This window comes from Osmerus mordax, chromosome 10, assembly GCF_038355195.1.
Source record: "Osmerus mordax isolate fOsmMor3 chromosome 10, fOsmMor3.pri, whole genome shotgun sequence".
Lineage (NCBI taxonomy): Eukaryota > Metazoa > Chordata > Actinopteri > Osmeriformes > Osmeridae > Osmerus > Osmerus mordax.
Genome location: NC_090059.1, coordinates 5,689,498 through 5,716,069, shown reverse-complemented (window position 1 = coordinate 5,716,069; position 26,572 = coordinate 5,689,498). Strand labels below are relative to the sequence as shown.

At 40.4% G+C, this 26,572-nt stretch overlaps 1 protein-coding gene across 7 annotated transcripts in view; it reads left to right on the top strand.

The window, feature by feature from the left end:
• The window catches only part of tcf7l2 (transcription factor 7 like 2), an 88,307-nt gene that overhangs the window by 34,587 nt on the left and 27,148 nt on the right, over window positions 1-26,572 (top strand). For all 7 annotated transcript variants that reach the window (XM_067244276.1, XM_067244282.1, XM_067244277.1 and 4 more), the window contains exon 5: window positions 2,678-2,737. In XM_067244276.1, the coding sequence (XP_067100377.1) occupies window positions 2,678-2,737 (60 nt within the window). The remainder of the gene's footprint in view (window positions 1-2,677; window positions 2,738-26,572) is intronic.

The following is a 26,572-nucleotide window of genomic DNA, read 5'->3' as shown; positions in this document are numbered from 1 at the left end:
GGTCCTGGTTGTGGTTGTTTTTAGGAATGTCCCAGTGAAAGATTGAGATTGAACAGAAGAATGCCTGATACCGTTCTTTCACATTCTACAGAAGGAGCAGCATAACCCCAAATCACTTTGGGGTTTGTTATTGATAGACTTTATTACGAAAGTGATAAGGAAAATCTAGTATAGAAGGATGCAATAATACTTGTATTTGAACATTTATAGTCCTTAAGTACAGAATTCTAACATGTTAACGGTGTTTCTTAAATTGACATGCTATGAACTGAGACAGAAACACAGACACACACATTTAAACATGCAGGCACATGAGCGTGCACACATACGCGTAACGCACACATACGCACACACACACAAGAATATTTTCCTCAGTCTTGTTTGGACTGGACAATGTGTCCATTGTTTCCTGGGTTTTCTCTGCGGCAGGGGATGGCCAGAGTGTTAACTATTTCCTTACCAGGCCTTGCGTGTGTGTGTCAGAAAGGCAATGAGGCTAGTATGCGAAACTGGATAAGAGAGGGTAAAGGCCGATTTAGGGTAGTCCGTTTTCCAAAAAACGGACACATGGGAACGCTTTCGTCTACCTGGAACGCCTTCTCCCGGCTCTCCAAGAGCCCTCGGAGAGCCCCGGAGAGCTCGACGTGCACCTTCTGAATTTCCTAACTATCCGTCCTAATTTCGGATAGTTACGGATAACCCCTTGGCTGTGATCATTACCATTGCGCCACCTACTCTTCTGGCGGTGCATTGTTTTCAGCACCCACAGCCTACGGAGAACCATAAACGAAAAAGAGTCTATCGTATCCGTCCGCCCGCCCATCCGTAAACGGAGTCGGAGTAGCATATAAAGGCCTTAAGGTATGGTCTTTTGTGCCTACTCCAAGTGCATGTTAATTAATTAGCTTTGAGGAAGTGCTGGAATCTGACTGTTTTGTGAAGTAAGACCTCCCACCTGAGGCTTTACAACTAACACTTCACTCTCATTCAGTCCTCATGGATTCTCTATGGAAATTATATTCGATAGAAGGCCTCAAGGTTATTCACATCCCTTTCTATTTATGATTTTAGAAAAAACCAAACAGTTCTGTATTGTCTGTGACTTGTCCGGAAACAACCCACAATGACTTTTCAGTCGCCTTAGGTGGGCGAGCTGGGTTAATGGGTCACTTCCAGAAAAAACAGAGCAGAGGTCTTGTCCACTCCTCTATCTTTGTCGGCTCTGAAAAGTGTCTCGTTGTCGCCTGTGCACCTGGGCTGCCTGGACAATGGCTCTGAGGGTCTGAGTTGAATGCTGTCTGTTCTTGTGTTGGTATTGGATAGTTAGGATAAGACACTCTTAGACATGGCCTCACCCTTAGACAGAGAGCTTTGTTCCCGCCTACTGATGGCTCTGCCAGTCATCCGCTCTTATTCATTGTCTCCGACCAGACACAAGTGCAGTGTCACGCTGACATAATTTCATGCTTGGTGGCAAAAACCTTGGATGAGAGCAGTCATTGAAACAGAGACAGAACCGGACTTTGGTTCAAATGACACTTGCTTGTAGACTGCTATTTTCTCTTCAGCACTGTCTGCTTGCTTGTATTTACATCACATTTATTGTGATGGGTAAAAACACAGTCGTTTGGGTTTTTGTGGGTCTTTTTGTTGTTTTAGAGGACTTAGGGACCTTGCTGCAACCAGCATCTTGCCATTGGAGGACATCTGAATAGCAACTTTCATATCTGTGTGAATAGTTATGAGATCATTGTCCTTTTTACCTGTGAGAAGTATCCAGCCGTTGCATTACCTCTGTAAACTTGGACCACTATTTGTTATGTGCAACAGGGTTTACAGACATGCAGACTTGAGGCAGCGTGCGTGTGTGTGGATGCGTGCGCTCGCACAAGCGCTCATCACAGTATTTACTGTCGGGCCACTGATAGCAATTATCTTGTTGGCCACAGGATCAAGCACAAATATGACCTATTGACCTGGATATCTAGGAACATGTACAGTAGCCTAGTGTGTCAGGGCAGAGTATGCAGCTGAACACTTCTGCCAAAGAAAGTTTTGGTGAATCAGTGAGGGTTGTGTGAGTGTATGTGTGTCTGAATGACTGTGATTTGATGTGTGTTTGATTGTTTCATACAATCTCTTTCTTCGTTTATCTTCCTTTACCTCTGTTTTTTCTTCTTCTTTCCATGCCTTTTATTTCCGATTACTGGAGTAATGTAAGAGCTGATTTGGCTGTTATGCGCTCACCCACATACAAAGATTTGAATCCTCCATGTTCAACTTCACAACCACACCATCCCTCCGGCCCTCTTTAGAGTCCATGTATGCTTGAGCAGCCAGCAAGGCTAGGTAGTACAAGGCTAACAAAAAGCCAGATAGTGTAACAGCCGTGTAAACACAGCAGAGCCACAAACACACTCATATTCTCTGTGTAACATGTAGAATCCAGCCATGTACAAATCCAGGAGGAAAAACGCCAAGCCAACAGAAAAGGAAATGCAAGGTTAAATAAATGAATAGGGATACGATGGACAGGAGTGAATTAATACTTGATGCAAGAATCACATTTTCTTTTTGAATTCAGACCATAGCAGGCTAGGCTAAAGGTGTGTGTGATGTATGTGTGTGAGAGCTGATATAATTGTGTGACTCGGGAACATCCATCTTTGCCTTTCAGGGGCCCTTCTGCTTGGAATTCCCCGGACAGTCAGATCTGAGCCTTCACCAATTTCAGTTGGTGAGAGACCTTTGACTTCCAAGTATCTTGTAGCTGGTTGATGCCAACAATTAACAACTTACAATTATGATTTTTTTTTTTATGATTAAAGTAATGCTTAACTTTGATCTTGATGATAATCATGCTATGCTGTGCTTTATTGTGCTGATTGCGTGCTGCTGCTGTGTTGGTGACTTGCTTTGTTATTCTGGAAATGGCATTGCAAATGTTTTGTTCTATGATGGCTAAATCTACTCACATTTAACAGAGGACAGTGCATTTCAAACATAAGCGCAAGTCCAGTGTTCTTAGCTAAACGTCTATTTCCTTTGGGAAGTTTATGAATAACCATGAAGTGCGCTTGGTAAGCACCTGACCATTGTTGCCCTTATGTGGAGCTGGCTGTAGTTCACTATCATCGCCTCAAGTCTGGTGCAGATGGTTTTGGATTGTTTTCCTTCAAGGTAGGGTTAGGCAGTGGTCAAAAACTGAATTGACACTGAGCACTTACTGTATAACTGCACCAAAGTATGTTAGAGCTGTTCTATTAGACAGTTTAGAATTATACTGTTGTAATCAACAGTGGTTCCTATCTGTGGAGACTTCTGCTGTGTGTGTATGTACCAATCCTTTCACAATCCCTCTTTTCAGATTTCTTTGTCAAATGGTCACACTATTTGTGACTTATTTTTGCCATGCCTTCTCGTTATTCTGCTAGTTTGTGTTCTTGTTTGAATCTTCTTCCGGAATAGATCTTTTTGTTCTCTGTCTATCTACATCTCATAGCAGCTGTCTTGAAGAGGATTCTCTTTATAATCAGCATCTGTGCTTGAATGCAAGCCAGTGAGAAGTTGGTGTGCTATTTTGTGTATATGTGTGTCTGTGCGCGTGTACATGCACTGGCATCATGCATGTTTATCCATGTACGTAACAAACTGGTGTCTTTGTTGAAGATGAAGGTCGGGGGGTTTAGACAAAGTCATTTAGTTTCACATGATTTTCCTCAGGTCCTTCAACAGAAATATTGAAAAAATGACAAATATTATATCTGATATATACCTTAATTTCCCGTTTTTATTCCATCTTTTAGTAGGGTGGGACCTTGTTCTCCACTAATGTCTTAATGCGCTGTTGTTCTCTCCCTTTACAACAAACAGTGGCAGGGATGGTGGGAGTGAATGGAGTGGAATATGTTGTGTTATCCTTGATCCGCAGAACTGACCTTTGTTGCTGAGATCATTGGGAAAGTGGTATTGCTCGTCACCTAAAGCTTTACAGTAGGCTCGCAACAAGTAGAAGAGGGTGCAATTGAAAATCAGAGCATACATTTATTTACCTTCTTTTGTGGGGTCCCTTCTATTAAAGGGACTGTTCATCCCCAAATAAAAATGCATCATTTTCCTCTTACCTGTAGTGCTATTTACTCATCTTGATTGTTTGGGTGTAAGTTGCTGAGTGTGGGAGATGTCTGTAATGAAATGTAAATGTCTGTTGTAGAGATGTCTGTCTTCCCTCAATTATAATGGAACTAGATTGGGCAAGTCTTGTGGTGTTCAAAGCATCCAAAAGATACATTTGGAAAACTCAACAGCAATGTCTCTTTCCAGAAATCACCGACCGGTTACTCAAGACAATCCACAGACCTTGTGTTGAGCAGTTTCATGTTTCTTTCCACCAAACTACACCCACCAACCAACATGCAGAAGGAAGTGTGCATCTACTCATGGACAAGAGGCTTGTAAGATGTAAAAATGTGTCTGTGTACTCTGGTTAAAAAAACGGTGAAGCAAGGTAGGTTTCGATGTGTCCCTCATAGTCGGACATTGCTAGCTTGAGATTAGTTTATAGCTAATTAATATTATTTGCTCACCCTAGCATTACTGAACTAGATAACCTTACAGCTCAGCGGAGGACAACACCATTCATGTTTACATGCACTGTCACAAGCATGAGCCTCTCGTCCATGAGTAGATGCATTATTATTATTATATGGCATTTTTAGCTCTTTTCATTTTGTAAATGAAAATAAATGGTAGGCTAATTGTAGCTAGCTCTCAAGTCTTCTCACGGTGTGTTTCAGGTGTTGCCTTGCAACCAATTACTTTTGATAGAAAGCGGACAACATGGTTCTGCTAAAATGGCTTTAATTCCAACACAAATAACTCTTTTAGAAAGTTAACAATTTCTTTGTCGCTGTTGATGTCTTCAGTATCGTCTGGATTGTAAAACCCAGCAGACTACTCGATATCGCTCATTTTGAAGATGACGACAGAGCAGGCCAATAATAATCCGTATCAGACCGTAGACCGGCGATGAGGTCAATACGCGGCTGGCATAACTACCCATTAGCCAATCAGAATGCTCGTACTGTGGTTATAATGCCATATAATAAAGATGGATAAATAGTACTACAGGATAAACAACTTTTATGTTGGGTATGAACTGTCCCTTTAGTTTAAATTGCATGGCTGATCTATTGTTTTTAGGTTCTTACATCTTGCCTTGGAAACATCTTGTAATCATACCTTAATTTGGAGAAAGACTTCCCTTCTTGCGTTTTTTTCTTTTTTCAATCCCTCTTATGAAGGTGTTTGTGCCAGAACTTGTTTGACTAGATAGTTCTATTGGGTGTGTCTGTGCATGTGCACCTTAAACATGTGTTTGTCTGCCCAAGGATTCCTGCATACTTTTGATGTATGTGTTTCTGTCTAAGGTGTGTATCTGTGTGTGCGTGTGTGTCTGTCTGTCTCAGTCAAACAGTCTGAGGTAGGTCATATAGGGTTGTCTTGTATAGTGGGTTTCATAGATAGACCACCAAATCTACAAAATCCACTAAAGCTTACTAGTGTATGTGTTTGAGATATGAACAAAGCTTCAAAGACTGTCACCAGAGCTCAACCCTAATTTATAACTCAAATGAATATATGTGACAGGTGCTGGTATTTTGGTCTGCATGTAGGTCACACTTCCCGCAGGCAAGTAATCAGTGGAAACAGTAACTGGTGTACCACAACCATATGAACAACGACGCTGCAACTGCGCTAGCTATCTTACTGTTGTTGCTGTTGCTTGTTAACTTGTTGGCTAAGAAAAGCATACAAAACGCATGGCTGTTGATTCTCTGCATGTTCAGCTCATAACAGCAACAGAAAAACATGAACATGCTTGGCTACATATAACTAGATCAACACACAGGCCCTAAACAGGACAGATGGATCGACTTTAAACTTACTTGCTTACTTACTTTAAGTACAAAACAGAACGTTTGTACATTTGTTTATTTCCATTATGCATGTACTGTAATTAGTTTATTAGATTTTCATTGTCAATTGTCTTACCATCTGCGATACATATATCGCATACATACAATTAGTTGAGTGAAAATAGCATCCGCCATAGTAACAACCTTAGAGTAAACAAACATAATGCCACAGATCTTTCTTTATGGGTGGTGGCTTGGACGATACTAAGTGACAATAGCCAACAAAATCAAAGATGCTAATCCAACTCGACCCACATCACGCTCCCAAAACTCGTCTAGAAAACCTGCCTTGACAAAATTACTTTGCTGTTTGATTATTCAATTATCCTAAAATTGTAGTTTATTATTGTGAGTGACTTCAACACATGTTGAAGTGTGATGCTGTAATATAACTATAAGACTGATGTAATAAAAAAAACGTATTTGCATGCTTCGAAGATTGCGGTACTTTTTTTACCAGCACGTGTCATATTAATTAAAATGATTGCTGTTGGATGAGACTGGACAGTCGATGCTTAAATATAGATATAACAATGTTAAAGTTCTTGTCTTCTACTTTATCCAGTAAAATCAGTTGTCTTCTTGGCCGGCTCTGATTGGATTCCGAGACTAGTCCCTGTAAACGATGAAGAGTGTGTACTGTACACTTGAGGCCGCTTCACAGGGAAACTTGTTTTGACAGAGCTCCAGGTGTCTCATTGTTGGACCTGCTATGGTTCAACAGATTTACCAATTAGCACTGGGGCTGGGGGCATTTTTGGGTGAGAAGCGGGGAATATGGGGGATGTAGGAGGAAGAATTGAAATGGGGAGGCGGGAGGTTCAGGGGTAGTGATGGAGAGAGGAGGGGTGAAGGAGAAGAAGGGGATGGACTCTGAAAGAGTAGGAAAACTTCCTACCATTTGTGGCCTCCTATATCGAGCAATGCAATAGAAGGGGTGGTGTTTCTCCAAAGGAGGAAAAAAATACAAAATTCCAAGAAGGCAAGAGTAAAAGGACAGTGACAAAGACATTTTAATGGAATTGGCTTTATCATTGCAATGTGTTATTTCACAAATCGACACTTGAGTGTAACTGTGGAGAGTGTTTCCACACAGTCTTCCACTGGGCAAATCCTTTTGGATCATACACATTGTTATTACTCTCACAATATTTGTTTGTGTCTCACACAAGGCCTACTCCATTTCCAAGAAGCTTGCATATTAACTTTAGAAAATGGCGTTTAGTGATTTCAATCAAATCCCTTGGATCGTCTGGAAAGTTTATGGTAGTGTGTCAGTGTCACTGCCAGTAGGAAAACTTCAATGAAGAGAAAACAGAGAGAAGAGAAACTCATAGAAAAGGCTGCATGTTGGCTGTAAACACACTATAAAGAATAGTTATTTTTCAGTTTAACTGGAGACTTATTATAGTTCGGAGTCATGTGCAGCAACAGTACACCAGTCAAGCTCCATGACACATGTATTATCTATAATGCATAGAACACTTTGTTGACTAAAGCCTGTTTGGCTAGAAGTGGGAGGAGAATTACAAAGTATTTGTGGGAACATTTATTCAACAATTTCTATAATCCACATGTGAAATTATACAGATTGTTATATCTTACTAGGGATGTAAATGATTAATTGAAGATCCAATTAATTGTCAATAAGAATTTGATTGATAGAAATTCATTTGATCGACCTAGGCCATTTAAATTTAGTATCACTTGCCGTATTGCCAGAAGGGCGGTTTCTGCCCAGTTAAGTTATTTTTAATGACAGTGTTTGGGCAAAAATGGGCTTGGGTGGGATAAACATAGCATAGCAGACTCCACAGGTGATTGTGTGGTTTACTGTCAATAAAATCTGGCAATCCTGATCATTATAGGAAGCTATGTAATTGTTGTTGTAAAGAAAACTACCTGAAAAAGCTAGAGCGTTAAAATCAAAAGATGAAATGAGTAACTAGAAGTATGGTTTGAGATAACTTTTTCAAAAAGATCATGTTCTTTGCAAATACTGTGACTCTGTGTTAAAATATAACACCACGACTACACCAATGATTCATCACCTGACAAACATACATCCTACCACCATGTCTAGTGGTATGTCTTCTTTTCAACTGATCATTACATTGATGTTAGCAGGAAATACTGTGATGAACATCAGGCAGAGAGGATAACATGAGATTTGCCTGTTAATAGAGAAAGATATGATGCAAATAAATATAGTTGATTGTGAAGGTTTTTGGGGCTTCAGGAATTTGGTGGAGCTGGGATACAGCAATCCATTTGCCCAGGCACAGTCACTGGGTGCAGAGAGTTTCTGTCATACGCTCTGGATAAGAGCGTCTGCTAAATGACTAAATGTCAGAGGCAACAACAAAAACATTTAATAAAAAAAATCTATTGATCGATCTTTAGCAATGGCAATGTTCGAAGCAAATTTGCGACCCTATGCTACACCACTGTCAGACAGCCAATACACCATCTAACACAAATCCACTGCTGAAACTGGTACCGTGTCCCTTTGTGTTCAAGCAATTATGCTGTGGTTTGTGTCTTTCTTGGGTGGTGTAGTCACAGTCAGGGGATACAGGCTTGCTCCGCTGTGTGTAGACCCCCTATCCAGCTCGGTGTATCCCTACAACCCCTTTCTACAAAAACTCTTACCCTGAAAAGAAAAAAATATTGTTACAGCTGACTACACAGTGAGAGTTAAAGTTAAACACCTTCAGTGACTGACTGAGTGACTGTGTGTATGGAATGCTGACTGTTTCCTGGGAGCACTAAAGCTGCCCTGAATTGGGTTTCGTTTTAAGGCAAGAAAGCGACCGTTGGGAGGATTAAGGAACATTCGGTATCTGCTTTCTGAATAGTTTTGCATTGTCCTCTCTCTCACTCTCCTTTTTTGTGCATTGTTTTCAGATGTGTGTCAGCCCAACCTATGCAAGACTAACCTCCAATTTATTTCACGTTGTTCTTCTCAGCAGTTCCAGTGAAGACATCTCTGAAATGTATTTGTTTGCTTTGGTGTTTTTGTATGTATTTATTTTGTTTCCTCTCAAGCCAGTGTAGTTAGTGTAGCCTCAGTGCCAGGCAATTCTTTTGTCTCTACAATTCCTTAATAAAGAAGGAATTATGGCATGCATACTTTTTTTCTAGCATCAAGGTCTTTTAGATGGTGTCATATGTTTTTTTAGGGCATCTCTACCAGACAGGTGATGCTGCTTACAGGTGCACACATGCTTCTTGTTTGTTTATCTTAACAGCCTCACAACAATCATATTGCCTATGAAGATGTCTTTTGGGTGATATCATGAGTACTAATATAAAGGCAGGGCTGTACATTCCATCTGAATTGTTATGGCAGATAAGTTGTACAATACAGCCAATAAAAAAGCACTATTCAGACACCCAACTCTGGCCTGGGAGGTCATTAAAATCAACAAGGAAGAATTGTCTTCAGGGGAAAAAGTAAAACATCCACATAACTATGTAGAGAAGCTTCTATATCTGTCAAAAGCTGCTTAGATTCCATACATTATTAACGTTATCTAAATGCATTATTTGTGTTTTCGTTCATTCATTCGTCTTGTTAACATAATAAACAGCGTGGAGAAAGCATGGCCATTGTTGGCAATGTGACAGTTGTGTGCGAGATTTGAATAAAAAGCACAGCTCAGTGATTTCAGCGAGACGGGTGCGGTTTTGTGGACGCACGACAAGTTCTCCTTCCAGAGTCTCATTAAGGGACAGTGACGCGATGATGTAGAAACTGTTATAGTTTTACCGACCTACCTTTTTCTTTGAACACTGTCACCCTCTCATCTGCAACATGCTCTGTTCCTCTATAACAAGACGTCACACACACACTTATTATTTTTGTGGCTGAAACCAATAAAATATGGCTTGTCCACAGAATTTTGGGAACCTTTGTTGGAAAACCCACCTATTGTTTTTTTCTCCCGCTTTTCTCCTTTCTCTCTTCTTTGGCTCAAATATCATGGTGAATGGATATTTTAATTGGAACTTTTGGAACTGTCTCCATCTTGCGTTGAAATGGCAGACAAGTGACTGCCTGGTGTAGTAATGGAAAGCTGATTGGTGTGTAGCGAGGCATGGATAAATCAACTGGCAGCCTGAATGGCTCAGTTGATTCTCACTAATATTTATAGACGTACTTGAATTTACCACTTTTTCTAGAAATGTTTACCTATTTCTTGCGAGAAAATGTTGTCATGTTGGACAAAGAATACCTCATCGTTCTGTCATTTGACTTGTTTTTGTGGTGCGATAGACCTTATATTCCAAGCCATGCAGATATTTTTGGCTCAATTAGCGTCATTCAACAGCATTACTCATCAATCAAAAGAGACCCCTTTTGTTATGTTTACCTTCACGGCCACTAAAATACTATCTAATCTCAGTTTGGATGCTCCATGCTCCATATCTTATTGAGACAACATGATTCAGTTTGTCTGCAAAAGCACAGGGATGACCCTTCCCCACACATCAGTCCATGTAGACGGTGTATTTGCCATAGGCAAGACAGTGAGGATCTAAGTATAAGGCCTGGTAAGCAGGATCATATTGAAGTAATTGTAGTACTTCAAATTGTGTTTTTTTGTGTCTCTGTGTGAGATGGTGTCTCTTTCTGTGTTTCCCTCTCTGTTTCCCTCTCTGTTTCTCTCTCTCTTTTTCTCTCTCTCTCTCTGGGCTGGTGGGCAATGCTGTTTAATTTATCTGGAAGGCTGCTACTGAGCCCTTTATGAGAAGAAAGGAGAGAAGATGATTCCTAGGTCACTTAGTGTAGGTACTTAGTGTAGGTAAATAAAACTCCACATTGGTATAAATCAGCAGCGAGAGAAGAATATGGAGAATGTAGATAAATGGTCATCTACATATATTTTTTCACCATGGTCTCTGGTGGAGTCCCTCCATTAGCCATGATGTGTTCTTCTTAACTCCATCAAGTAAGCGGACGTGGCACACAAACTCACTGGCGTATGTACGTACTGCAGTGTGGGCCTGCCCCTCTTGCAGTTTTAATTGTTATATCTCCTCACCCTTGATATGAGCAAAAAGGGAGGCCTCTGCAGAGCCTGGGACTTCAAAGGCTACCTCCCCCAGTCTTACAAGTTGCCCGTCTCTTTGGAGGAGTAGGCTCCAGAGAGCAGAAGGGGGGTTGGAGAGGTGGGTTGTAGAGGCGGCGCCAAGTCCCGGCTGGAATGAGTTTGATGGGCTAATTGTAGCCCCCAGTGGACACAGCTGCACATCACAGAGAGGACTGGGTGAGAGTGTGGAGCACTGGATGAGAAGCCATGGCAGTTCACCACATTGGGAATGAATGGAGACTGTAAAAGACTTAAGATATTTCTGTTTCCTGTTCTATCTCCTCCTTCTCTCCTGTCCTCCATGTTTTACCTCCTGGAATAATTTCAGACTTACCATTGCAAACACCAGTTGTTTTTTTCCCATGTTACCTTTTCCTTTTTTTCAGTTCCCTTCTCTGGTTCATTGAATAATCTTGCTCTTTTGTATGTTTTTTTTTCTGTGTATCTGCCGTTTTATATCTGGCAACAAGTAATGCATTCATTTTGTCTGCCATCCCCAATCCATGTGGATAGACAGTTTCTTCAGGCACTGTGGCACATGTAGATGATTGCCCTATCAGCAGGCCTTAATACTGCAGCAGGTTAGTCACTGCATTTAATGAGCCCACTGACCGCATGCAGTCAGAGTCAGAACCAAACACTAACCAGAACAAAGGAATTTGTGTGACAAAGATGCACACACAAACACGCGTTAGTCTGCCGACTATTAGTACCACTACTACCAACTAGCGCTACTGTAGCGGTGATCAAAAAAGATTCTTCGCAGCTTTGAACCGTTCTCTTTTTTCACCCATCTGCATCAAAAAGAAATCAATAGCTGAAACTTTGAGAGAGCATGTATCATTTTTTCTTCTCTTTCTCTTACCCGCACCCCCCACCCCCACTCCCTCCTTTCTGGTGGTTTGTACATTACACCACTAGAGTAAAGCACAGTTAAAAGGAGAATGGCGCTGGAGATGACACCATCAAGGAAGTTGCTCGTGTATAGAAGGGCCCCGATTGGGGGGAAGAAAATCAATAGGATGGAACACACTTCCACACGCGGAAACGGCACACTGGGAGGGAGAGGGAAGAGGTTAGGGAGAGGGAGAAGGGGGTGTTTTTGGACACAAAAAAATGCATTTGTTTTAGCGAAAGATGGAAAGGAGAAGAAAGAAAATAAATATAACACTTCAGAACATCTTATGGAAAAAAAGACTGCTTTGGTGAGGTTGAGTTGAGCGGTTAAGGTTTGTTTTATCCAGCTGTGCCAAAGCGCGTGTAGCTGTCTTCCAATTCTTTTTTAGTGTGGGTGCAGAAAGAATACTCATGGCATGTTCTAGGGTATTCAGTGGACACACCGTCCTGCATGAGGCAGAAAAGTGGATCTCACTAAGAAATATTTCTCAAGTCAATGACCACTATTAATGGGTTAACCACACATTTTTGTAGTGGAACAACAATAAATTGCCTGATTCGTATTGGCTGTTGAACAATACAAAACGTCAATTACTGAAATTTCAGAAACACAAACCAGTTTTGATCCCACATTGTATTTGTAGTAGTCACTGACACCAACATTTCCAAAAATCCTTGCTATAAGGCAGTGATATCTAAAAGGGGTTTCTTACAAAACCATGATTGCATCAAACAACAGCATAGCATAAAATATCATACATTTTCAGAGACCAAAGGTAGCAGTATGTGCTAGGCTTAAATCAGGCCTATGGCAGAAACCTGTTGATGGGATTGTCTGTTAATTGTAAAAAATAAATTAAAAAAATCTAGATCAAGAAGCTTGTAGATCAGGTCAGTTTGTCTAGTTGGTATCTTAGCATAACTGCATCATCCAACCCCAAAACAACATAGGGGATGTGGCCTGCTGAAGGGGCCGAGAGGGAAATGGCAATTCTCACTTTTCAGTTTTTATTGTCAGGTTTCCTGTTTTGAAAGCCATTAAGGAGCTAATTTCCTCACAGCAAGAGAGGAGATAAAAAGCCCTGGCCTTTTGAAACGTGTCCAAGCGCAAACGTAAAAAAGATGGAACGATAGCTATCTGTAAACATCCCCGCCGAGGGGTCTGAGGAAAAGAGAATTGTGAGCAATGGCATATTCACACGCTGCACGGTTTTGATACGATGATGACTGATGAAAGACTTGCCGGTGTTTTGTTCCATCACAGCTGTATTGCTCTATTCAAACCCACACAAGGATCCCAGGGCAAGGTCACATGACTGCCCCCCCTTCCAAAATGCTTTGTGACATCTGCATTCAAACATTTTTGATTCCAGTTTGAACCAGTTAGCATTATTTCAAAACTGATGCATTTGTCATTGCTCCTTCAATTTACCCATAAATCCTGTTTTGAAATGTATTATTTTTGCAGGGACAGCGCAATATTCTAAAGTAATTTCACCTTTAGAGTTAGATAGCAGCTAATTTACATCTGTTGTCCCTTATAGCAGGTACATTACATAAAACAGTAATAAATAAAGTCCATGAATGTAAGATAGACAAATTCAGTATGTCAACTACAATAAATACTAGGCAATCAAGTGCTGACACAGTTACAGAGTATGTATATAGATATGATAGCAATGTAATAAGTAACAGGATCCCAGGTAATATACTGCATCATTTTATAATCTAATATGACCAGATATAATCTCTTGACATACTTGAACTGAGATTTGTGAAAAAGGGCCTGACCTTCTCACACTTCCATGCTGCTACTTTCACAGTGACAAAAACTGTTCCATCCATCTATCTCTGAAGAGTGACTGATGTCACCATGTACTGTACAGTTGACCTCTGTGACCCGCTGACCCCCACCCTGCTCACTGTGGAGCTTTGACAAGCAGCTAAAAAAACTTTTCAAGTCTGTTACTTCAACCTTTTTGTCTTTTGTGTACAAAGTTAACATTTATGGTGTGACTGTTTAGTCTGGACATCTGTCAAATGTAACGTGTTATGGTTGGCTGGTGTCTGCTCATGTGCTTGTCTCCTGAGACAAATACCCTGCGTCCCACCACCTCACACCCTCAGAAGCTTGCAGTAGTTTGTTGCTGTGGTGCCATCTCCACGTGCTTCTTCCTCACTGCCCCCAAGGCTGGCCAGCCTTCTTCCTCTTAATAAAACTGACAGGCTGTAATTGGCTGTAATTGCACCCTTCTGGCGTCGTCAAATGGGGGTGTTGCTAAACAAACTACAGGGACTGAAGGCTGGCTAGCTGTCTGAAAGTTGCAACATCCAGGGTATGCAAGGGTTTTGTGTATGTGTGTTTGTGCCATCCCAAAATGTAAGTCATGATACCATCAGGCTTCTGAATGGACATTGATATGGACACTGATACACTTCTCACTAGTCACTTTACACGCTGTTACTTTGAGCTACTGGTTGCACTATCAGCAATATTGCACTATTGTACTTCACTTGTCTTAGGTTAGTATAGGTTTAAACGGTTAGTATAGGTTATTATGTGTATTATGTGTATTTAGAGGTTTAGAATACTGTATTGAATATTGTATATTATTTGTATATTAGGAGGTTTACAATATTTTTGCTTATTGGGTGTGCTCAAGCCTTCGGCGAGAGCACAACCTTTGTTCTCTCACATATATATTTATTTATTTATTATTATTTATTTTTGCCCCCCTAAGGATCAGTCAATATTTGGACTACATACACAACGGCGGTGTCAAAAGGTTCGTCTTGGTAGCGATTGCGTTGGTTGTATTTTTATTTACGTTCCGTTGCATGGTTTAAGTAGAAATTGCGTTTTTGTGGTGAAAAGTGAAGCTAACGGTGGCTAATTTGCTAGCCACAGTCACTGACGTTACTAACGTCACTACGTCACTAACGTCACGAAAACACGCGTGACTACCTGTAGCAGAACATTTGTTTCACATCTGTTAACTTAGGGGATAGCTAGGCTAACTATAGCTTTACTGCAAGGCAGCTGCAGGAACGCCACAAGCAAAGAGGCCAGGGTGATAACTATTTACTCATTTTACTTTGTGATGTGAAACACAATTATTAAATGTAATGTACAATATTAGCTGATATTATTAAGGAAGTAGGCCCACATCTACTTTTGGAAACGGTAGTCTACTATTTCACTGAAGCATTAGCATCATGAAATTAGCCTCTGTTGCCCGGGCAACACATACTACAGTGGTCTATGATGCATCTGTTTTCAATCTTTAAAATAAACATTCCTCACAAATACATTTTCGTTGTAGGATTTATTATGACATTACATTACAAGTAAACGATTTGTGGGTGAAATTATCATTACCTGTGGTTTCAAACCAGTGTTGCTCACTGCAATGCTGTAGCCTACGCGAGACACTACAAAAACATCTACACAGCTGTAGGAAGTCAAACGGCGACAGAACATGTTCGGCACTCCCCTTACTTAATCAAAAGTCTATCTAACTACTAACCTGAACTTCATTGCCACAGCCTAAACGTTGCCAATCTGTTCATGAAAATAATTAATTTCAGCCTAAACCGTACAACGGAACGTTAAATCCAATTCAACCAACGCAATCGCTACCAAGACGAACACAGCAGTAGTCTACTAGTACTGTACCGTAGTAGTACAATTTACCGGGGCTTCTCCACACAGGGCTATATCGCATTTTGCGTTGTTACTGACAATGATCGCTACCAGTAAGCTTTTTATGAATGAGCGATTTTCCACTAAATAAATGTCAAGCTTATTTACGTTTTGGGGGGCATATTTTCAGTTAGCAGATGGGACTGTCTGAATCGCGATTCCATCTTCTACTGCCGGGTAACGTCGTAGAATAATCTTCAAAGGGGGTTCTTTATTAATGAATGAATGCAATATGAGTAGGCTAAATGCCTGAAAATATCACGAGAAGGGACAACTTAAAAGGACGTTTAAGTCATAGAGATTAGGTCCATTTTTACACCGGTCTGCCAAATTTATTCGTTTTGATTCAACGATGAGGCTGCCTCTTGCAGGGGAAATGAGAAGACATCTATTTCATTCTACACTTCACTCGTATTTTCAGTTGTAAATGAGCAGCAATTTTTTTTTCCTTTAAATCTATTTAATCTTTATAAATAATAAGTATGCATTTTCATATAAAATATACAGAAATCAGTTGTAAAAATTTCATTCAAAAACGGACCCCTGTGCAATCGACGCAAGCAAGCACACCCTACAATTTCCCCAGAAATTGTACCCTCTCTAGTTATAGATGTAATCTATGTTCTGTGTACTTATATGTTATGTTATGCCAGGTTGCTTTGCGTTGTCTTGTTGTGCATCTGACAATACAAGACTTGAACTTGATACCTTGTCTTCTATTCTACACAAATGTGAGCAAGAAAGAGTCAATTTAATCCAGATGTGTGTGTACAATGTATGCACACTGAAAGTCGAACAGTCTGTGGCAACACCTTCCTTCCGCACACTGAGCCAACAAAACGAGAGTCCACAAGCCTAAAAATCTCATGTATTCAGCAAAGCAGTATTACCTGGCTTTGAACGTCTCTGTGTTCTCCGATGGTAAATCGAGTTTGACAGTAAAGGTGTCTATTTACCTTTTAATCCGTGTAATATGGATGAAAAATAGAGACAATTTGGTGCATAAGATCATGTGTCACGGTGGGTGGAGAAAAGCCAAATCATGATGGGATGCTGATGTGGCAATGGCCATTTTAGACAACTTCATCCTCATGGCACCTCCTTCTGGTTAACGTGCAGGAGTGGCGTACCAGCGGGCTTCTTCCCAGGGACATTTTTGGTGGATACTCTTCGCAGGGCCCTCCCTGGGGTCACTGAGCACTATTGATTGAGAGCTCCAGACACAATTCAATTATTGAAATGGCATGGCCAAGCATGTGTGTGTGTGGCACCAGTGACCCCAAAACCTGGTGGCGAGAAAGAAGAACAGAGATAATAACATTGAGCGCAGCACCAGTCTAGCTTTAACATCAGCTTGGGACTTGCTCTCGTGGGCATTTGTTCCTCTTCACCTCCTTTTCAGTTGTTTATTCCGTCATTTCACATTCCCATTATACTGGCCCAGTGGGTTTGGCCTATTCTTTATCCAGTGTGTCAGATGTTTGTGGGAAGCCGCTCATTATGTGGCTATCTGTGTCCATGATTATAGTTATTTTTTTAAATGATCTTCAGTGCCGTTGTCTATGTTTGTGTTTGTTGGAGAGGAAGAAAGGGGATTGGAGAGAGAGAGAGGGGAGAGAGAGAGAGAGAGGGGAGAGAGAGAGGGGAGAGAGAGAGAGAGAGAGAGAGAGAGAGAGAGAGAGAGAGAGAGAGAGAGAGAGAGAGAGAGAGAGAGAGAGAGAGAGAGAGAGAGAGAGAGAGAGAGAGAGAGAGAGAGAGAGAGAGGCGCAATAATGTAGTGTATGAGACAGCCCACGGCGAGCAAAAGGGCCTCATTCTCTGGCCTTCTGCTGCACTGGGATGACTCGCAGACTCTCATCCCACTGCTCATTCCCTTTTAGGAAAAGAACCAGAGCACATAATTAAAATATATGGCCCAACTGGGACCCAAATATATAAACTTAAAAATATAGAGTACCACCAGACCAGCCTCCCTCAATCAGGGCCTGTGGTGAGTGTTGGACTGCAGCAAACATAAAACGTGTGTGTGTCCAACATCTCAGCAGTCTGAGCAGCATGCTATAAAAGGCTGCAAAAAAACACTAGTCTCTCTGTGAGTCGGGGTCATTGTGGGCTAAGCGCAGTGTGTATTATGTGCGCATTCTCTCACGTATGTTACTGCTGTGTACACTGTTTGTGAGTCTAGGATGCTGCCCCGCTCACTGACCCACAACGCACCCTCTGCCTTTCTCCACACGCACTTTTCAGTACTGTAAAATATGACCGCACTTTTAAAAGCAATAGTGTGTGTCAAAGAGGACACATTTTGCTGCTCCTCAGCAATGGGACAAACACACACACGCACACCTCACTCGTTTCAGCACTTTGTCACCCTCTAATGATGACTATCCATCAATGAGAGGGGGCAGTGCCTGGGAAATGAAGATGGATTGAATTAGTGTTAAAGTGAGATGGTTGCTGCATTTTGTAGACCCCTTAATTACAGTGTCAGGGCTGTTGAAACCCTTCAGTACCCCCTGAGAAGGGGAGCATAACACATTTGCTCCAGTGATAATATTATTAAGGTATTTTGGCAGATTCACTTCATGTAGTTCCTAATAGCAAGTAACTGGTACTGATTGTTTAGGAGAGATGGGCTTGTGTGTGTGGGAGAGAGAAAAAACAAGTAAATGGAGGATGAGTGGGGAAGTAAGTGATATATCTGATGAAGGGGAAAACCATCTTCAAGATCATTGTACACCCAGTGTGGACTAGGACGTTCATGACTGTCAAGAATTATTGGGCGAAACAACCAGCATAAACCAGTAAACAAACTTATTGAGTGAGTCAAACAAACAGATTGAGTTCAACAAAGCATCAATTTTTTGCCTTGTCTCTGTGGGAAATGGAAATTGGTCTGAAGTGTTTGTAATTAAATAAGTCTTAGAAACACCAGGAAATAGCTTAATTTCATATTGAGACACATGACTCTGGGATCTTAGCAAACCAATTAACCCTGGCGCAGCTCATTAAAAAGCTACTTTCATGGCCAGGAGCAGCGACTTATCTGCCAACACGGGACATGAAAGCACACATTTGTAAATCCCAAACTCAAAAGTAATTGGAAAGGTAGATACGAAGAGTAATAATCAAGTGACACGGCCAAACTTTAATGGACCTAAAGAAGGAGTGATTATAAAAGGATACAGACGTAACCATTGATGGGCCCAGTTTTTACAGTAGCAACAATTTAAACAATCTATTGCTTGTTCAAGTCCAAGAATATAACCTACACTTTTTCCTTAACCCTTAACATTGATGCAACTAAAGGTATGAAGGGAAGGAAAACAGTACAATCCCCATATGCTTTTTTAAACTCATGAAACTGTTGTTTACAAAGCAGTTCAGTACATGTACAAGGTAAATAAGGTTGAACCGCATACAAAATGATTAACTGTTGGCTTTTAAAATGTATTGAAGTGATTGAATGAAACGCTATATAGTGTTTCTTTTATTGCAATTCCATTTCATTCATCCAAACAAGAAGAAAAGTTTATTATTTGTGTGTTTGATAAACAATATAAATTCACTAAGGTTGTATGGAAACATTTAACAATTCAGGAAACATTGCTCAAATGCTGAAGCTTACTGGATATTGTAGAAACGATATATAGACTATAATAATGGAGAGCACAGAAAATAGAGAATATTGCTGAAACATTCAGGTTAAGAAATATACAGATACACTTCATTTGCCAGTGAAGTGACATCCATTGACCTAGCTGTAGCCGGGCCGTAGTTGTCCAGGGTTTCTGTATTTTTGACCTCATTGAAAGTCCATTAGTGTCAGGCCATGAGAACATTAGTCAGTCCCCACTTAACTTGGAGGAAGCGTAGTATGCCCAAACCTGAAGTGATATTACAAATCACTTACCGCTAGGTTTTTGTTAAAATAATCTAATAGGTTAATGGTACTAAGAGGTACCATTCAGCTTTGTTCATACATAGTTATTTGTGTTGCTGTGTGTTTTCTGGCTCAAACAATGAATCCAAGTCTCTTTCTCTCCTCTTCTCTCTCTCTCTCTCTCTCTCTCTCTCTCTCTCTCTCTCTCTCTCTCTCTCTCTCTCTCTCTCTCTCTCTCTCTCTCTCTCTTTCTCTCGCTCTCTCTCTCGCTTTCTCTCTCTGCCACACACAAACAATCTCTGTCATCTGCATCAAAATAATTACAAGGAGATAAACACCACCATTTTATAATTTTCATGGTTCTAATCTGAAACAGGCCTGTGAAAGTGCATGAGGCAGATGATCAAATCCCATTTTAATGGGAATGATCAGTGTTCTATGTTCAGTATTCATCTAGCAGAGGTATTACAAATCCACCTCTTATTTCGTTCTGCATTTAGCCAGCTTGTTTGTTCTGCGCCATATTTCTTTCTATGGTTAAACCAAGCCAGAAATGCACCTAAATGTGTCACCATGCATTTATTTATACATGTATTTGCCACAATAGCTCATCTGATTATTAAATCTAGGATTTACCATTTAGAAAGTTTATTTTGGGTTCAATGATGATGTGAGTGTTGATGGAGGAGGGGAAGCATATTGGTTACTGTTATTTTTCTTTATGCCACCCGTTCTCCCTTGGCAAGAAGCTATACAGAATCCGAAATCTGATTAGCCTCCATTATAAAGGGTGATATTTTCATCCCGCTGATTCTCGGCACTGTGTCAGAGCACTCCGCCGCTTCAGTACCGGGAAAAGCCTGCTCTTCTGACAGATAGTAGATATCCCCACCGTCGCTTGTTTAGACATCCCTGTCTTTTGTGACACGGAAGAAAAGACGGGCTAGAAAATATAAAGCAACCAAATAATGTCAAAAGATCAGAAATCAATGGCTGAAGGAACGTGATCCCCCCTCCCCCCTTGCATTACGAGTGTCTTTCCGTTGCCACTGAAGTTGCTTTTGTTCACCCTCTCAGAGATGTAACTCAAGCATGAGGAAGCTGTCTGACAATGTTTGGATATCAGCAGAAATAGCCTTTAACTTAAAGGTTACTAGCCAAGGTTTATTGGGTTTCATGTTCATCACATTTGGGGGAAGGAAAGTTGGACACAGAATGGTTTATTAATGGCCAGTTTCATATTTCTGTCAATTTTGTGATGTAATGCATGATTCAAAAGTAGGAAATTATCCATTGAGAGACTGTATTTAACATACTAATACAATTTTTCAGTGACATTAGAAATAATAAGTTCAGAAGTTTGAAATAATATGGAATTTGATACTACCATTTATTAGTACCTAGGACAATTACTTATTCAGTCATATCCATTGTAAATAGTAAAAGCTAAAACTATTGGAACACAAAACAAATCAAAATCAATACAACTTCCATTACATTATAATTTGTTAGTTGTTGGGAATTTTTGGTATTCAGTTTAAATGTTGTAGGACATGTTATCATTTGACTTTAGGTCAGTTGGCAGTTATTTAATCTCTCTTTTTCCATCCTGACAAAATGTGGCAATTCTGGAAACATTTATTATACAGGTTGGATTGGGGTTAGAGTACATGGTTTCAACTTCTGTAGCAGTTGTGATCTCTTATAATGAGAAAGAGGAAACGTGGCACCACTATGCTTTGTGTTGCCGACTGAGGCCAAGAGATAGACACAGAAGGAAAAAAAAAACAATTTCTGGACATTTCTCGAAGATAAATTTAATTTATTTGCTTTTTGGAGGTCTTCTTTGAAAAAGCAATTGTAATGAACACATTCAGAAACCAGAGAATAGATTTACCCTCAGCTTCAAATAAGTCGGTGTTATCAGACTCTGTCATTCACTACTTCCCATTTTCGAGCTGCTAATTGATGTTTTTGATGTTGGCGAGAAAATTGAAGAAAATGTCATGTGTGAACCAGTGCGGAAGTTAATAAGATTGACTTCGTTGCTGGAATTCACAATGAGCGAAGGAGTGGTGTGTAATGGGGACCGCTGCGAATTCGCCCAGCCGTCTTCGGGGGGGATGAAATCGACACCCTGCATGGTATAGACCTAATGCGGTCGATATGGAGAATTTCGGATGGTTCCCCCTTAATCTTAATCTTTATTTTCTTGGCTGTTGTTTTTTGAATTATTATTATTTTTTTTACTTTTCACTATAGAGCTGCTGATTCGTACGCACAAGCAGCTGTTTATCCAGAGGGCTCCTGCCCTGGACCAGGCCCAACATTTCTGTGGAATAGTCTCCCAGGGTTACCTCCTCCCTCACTTTCAACAATGCTCATTCTTACTGCTGGTTTGAGTCTTAAAAGCCACAGAGCTTACAAAAAAGAAAAAGGTTAGATTAAGATATGTCTTAAGATTCACAAATATCAGTGTGGGTCATTGCATATGCTTGGGCAATGTGTAAAAGAGCTCAAACTCAAATCCCTTTGAATAAAAGGATGGAAGCACCACCATGGTAACTCCATCTTGAGCCATTTATGGAGCGTTGGCTGAAAGCCGAGCGGTGGCCATTGTTCAACATTTTATTTTTCAGTGCGTATTTAGCTTTTTTCCTTGTCTTGCTTCTTGTGTTTTATGAATCCAAACTGTTGCGTAAATAAATAAATAATCTCTGTACGTTTTTTTATCTAACTTTCTTTAAATATAAGTATTTATTTGCAGATTTCCATTACGGTGAGGTGTAATAGGGTTTTGAGTTTTTAATTAGGATGTGGATTAGTCGAGTTTGGTTCAGTGCATCTGATTATTTTCACCCAGCCTTTAGGGGACTGAGCTAAACCCTAATACGGCCAGTACCCCCAAGCGGTCCTCTTTTTGAAGACACCGAACAAAAAAAGTGGCCACCGCTAGCGTTCGGCCCTCCGAGGATCGTGGGTAAGGGACATTTATCTTGGAATAGCCAATTAATTCCGCTGGCAATGATCGGTTAGAGCTTCTTCCCCCCTGTTCCTCTAAACACCCACCCCTCAGCCCTCTACTCGCCATTTGAAATGCTAACACAATGAAATATTTTCTATTGGCCTGTGTCCCTCGGCTAAGCCACTGCCGCGGGCAGAGAATTTAATCGACTGATGAGACCAGAGGCAGGCCCGATAAAAGGTTACCTGTACGTGACATGCACTCCAAGTAGCTAGTACTACCTTGAACTTGAAAGTTCTGTAACTTTTATTTGACTTTTTATTGTTGGCAAGGACAGTTGCGTATGGTCACTGAGGCTAGAAATTGAGCAATACTTCAGTCTAGTTTTTGTTAAAAACAAAAAAAAATTGTATCACTGAAAACAAAACGCAACACATTTTGAATGATGGAATTTCCTTTGTTTGAATCTAATTGTTTTACGGTGAGTGTTTTTTAGACCTTTTATAGGTACATTTTTCAGCTAAATCGTAAGAGGAATAAATCTAAATCTAAAACCAATCAAACGAGCTGCATTTAATTTATAAAATGCAGTTTACCGAAAGCTTATATTAACTACAGATTGAAGATACGGGTTTACGTAATGAAAGTGAGATAAACGAATACATTCTATGTTACGCTGTAACATGTTGTATTTCATTTTCATCACCTACAATAATTGCTGAACAACTTTGTTGTCCAAAAAAATATTCTTTATGATTTGGTTAGTATTTTAGCTAAATTATTTTTGCATTAATTGTTTTGATATGAGTTTTGTGTGGCTATGCTCAGTGGGAATGAAACAGAACATGTACACCTGCCACAATGTAAGACTTCAGGGGATAAGTAAGGTTGACTGCACAAGGGGAGGGGGAACTGAGGCCCTTCTCAAATTGTTAGTAAAAGATATATGAGCAGAGAATAGGTATAGATGCTACTGTATCTCCCAAACCCATCTTTCAAATACACACACATACACACACACTCTCTCTCTCTCTCTTTGCTGTCTACGAGGACTGAGGCAGGTGGCTCCCCATGGCTGCGGCTTCATGACAACATGCCATTAGAAATAGCAGGCCTGTTGATCAATCCTGCCGACATGACAGCTTGCCGCGAGGCCTGGCTCTTTGAGTGCCGGTGCTGCGGCAGCTCCCACTCCCGTTTCTCCCCACTAATTGGTGAAAGTTCTCTTATATATGCTCATGGCGCAGGGCTCTTTTTCCCTCCACCACCACCTCTTCTTCTCCATATCCCTCTTTTTGTTTTTGTTTTTTGCTTGCCCCCCCCAACACACACACAATCACAATATTCGTTTTTCAGTTGAACATTGTCACAATGGATGTGATGATTTTTACTTAGATATTGCAAGTGGGTTAAAAAAGTGTGTGCCGGAGGCCTGGTTCGTTCTGCGGGAATACTGAAGCTTTGGATTTGACATTGACTCTTGGTAATGCCCTCCAACAAGAGATTGGAAGCCTCAAATAGTGTTATTGTCAGGTTATAATTCAAGAGCAACATCAAATCATTTGTGTGCATTAACAGAAAATATAGTGCGTGGAATTAGGGGCGTAAGTTTGTTTTAAAATGTGAGGTGGGACAAAAAATATATAAAACTGAGGATGCAGCCGTTAAACATAATTTTGTCGATAAAAATTGGGGGGGGGGGGGGGGGGGGGGGGGAGGACAGCTTGGAGAATAAATTCGTTATTTTATTAAAATATAATATATAAAATATTACCAACATAAAATGCAATACTAATTTAATTGTCTCCATCTACACAGTAAACTAAATATTTGCGTATTTACCTTCTCGTTTACACAATTCTGTTTGATATAAAGGATTATTTTGAACAGTAAGATGTCAAAACAATTGTCAGGAAGTCTCTGTGCCTGCTGACTGTCACAGACTCACTGTAACAGAGCTGCATTCTAATCCAGTGGCATCTCTCCTCCATCAGTCTTTACCAACACCCACTTCCATTTCCTATGAACTATATAAATGGGTGCTGGGGGAGGGGGTGGGGGATAAACACACATTAAATGTTTAACTATGTCACATTTGTCATCTGTTTACTATTAATTAAACAGCACTCCACGTGCTGGTATGCACGCTCACACACACGCACTGACAGACCTCTCAAGCACTACTCTCAGCACAAACACTGTCCAGCCAATAATTCATTAAGCATTTATTTTATTCAGCCCTTTATTTTGCGTGGAGTAGAAGCTAATCTCTGTGTTTTTGTGTATATATTGAGTATTGTAGTGGAATGAGTATAAAGAGAAAGTTATCAGTAGGTTCGACCATGCTTTTGTTATATGGTATTTTTAAATCAAGTTCCTTTATAGGGTTTTGACCAAAAAAGACAGTGCTCTATTGCTTTGTCTCAATTGGTTTACATCTTGGCATATAATAAGTAAGTCAAAAACATTAAGTACTACCACCACCCAGTGGCGCAAAGTGAAAAAATGTAATGTATATGATTGGCAGTGTGCTGCATCTAATGCGGGTGTGAATATTTGCCTTAAGGGGTGTGGGGGGCTTTCAACCACACAAAAGCATGACTACTTCTAGCACTGTTAGTATTAACAAAAACATACTCTTGGTCAAGAGCCTCCTTTTATCAACAATACTATTTAATTTCATCAGCTCCATCTAACAAGGACATGAGGGATAATTTTATGTGTGAGTGTGCATTATTTTGATGCTTAGCCGTATGCGGTGTGTATTATATTGTTATATTGAAATACCACAGTAATGATGTGTTTGGGTTCATTGCATTCTGTGTTGAATATCCTCATATCGTAGAATCTGGTGTGTGTGTGTGTGTGTGTGTGTGTAATACTGTGCCAGTTCATGGGGTTGCTGTAAAGTGATGGAGAAAAAGAGCCGGCACTAAAACCCGGGCCTTGGGTGTGGGAGAAAGGAGAGGAGAGTGGAATTGGGGGTGCCTGTGAAGCCCCCACCAGATCCGAGGCAAGGGGTGGGGGGGGATCAAAGCATCTTGTTTTATGTGGCTCGTGCAGGACTTTGAAGTTCCTGAGTCACCTACAGCACTCACTTCATCAAGTTCACTAGTGTCTTAATAGCAGATCAATAAGTTTCAAAGTCGGAGAGTTAATTTAATACTGGTGCTGATGTGATCATGCTGGGCCACAAAGCTGCCTGCTCGATGCTCTGCTCTCTACTTCCCTCTCCATCTTTTCACCTACGTTAGACCTGTTTTACACTTTCAACATGCATTAGGCCTTGGAAGGCTTCTCAGCTTTGTAAAGACGAGCTTTTGAGAACACTTAATACGGTTGTATTCTGTCACATAAATTGTACATTATCAATAATTAACAACATTTTAACAATTATTTTATAAATAACTAATGATTAGATTAGAATTATTTATCAGACAAGTAGTATGTTCGGGTCATTTAGTTAAAATGATTAATAATAATAAAAAATATTTTCTAACCTTTAGAATGTACAGTATATTATTCGCTCACTCTCATACACTATGAACCCAATTTAAACCTATGTATATTGGTTACATTTAGATGTACTTATTTTGTCAGATTGAATTCTACAATTTGTGGTCCATTTTAAATTGTCAAATAAGGCAATTTTACTCAAGTAATCAAGTAAAAGTATACTAAGCAATGAAAATCTGGAATATTTTTAAATTTGACTCCCTAAAGAAATCCAGGCTTTGCCGACGGCTTCTCTAGCGATGTGAAATTGTAAAAAATGTTGTGGCCCTAAGCCGCTTTTTTATTTGTGGTTTAAGAAACTACCATCTGCATTTTAAACCATGGTAGGTTGTTGGGGTCGGATTGGTACCTTGAGAACAAAAGCTCAATTTAGAATGTTCATTTAAGGGTTGCTAATGGTATTAGGGGTCCGACGCGGTGGTCGGCATGGGCAGTCATTCCAAGGTGTGCACACAGCTTGACCCCCGACCTGTACCAATTCACAGGGCCAGTAGCATTAGTGCCCCACATCTGTCATATTTCATGCATGCCCCT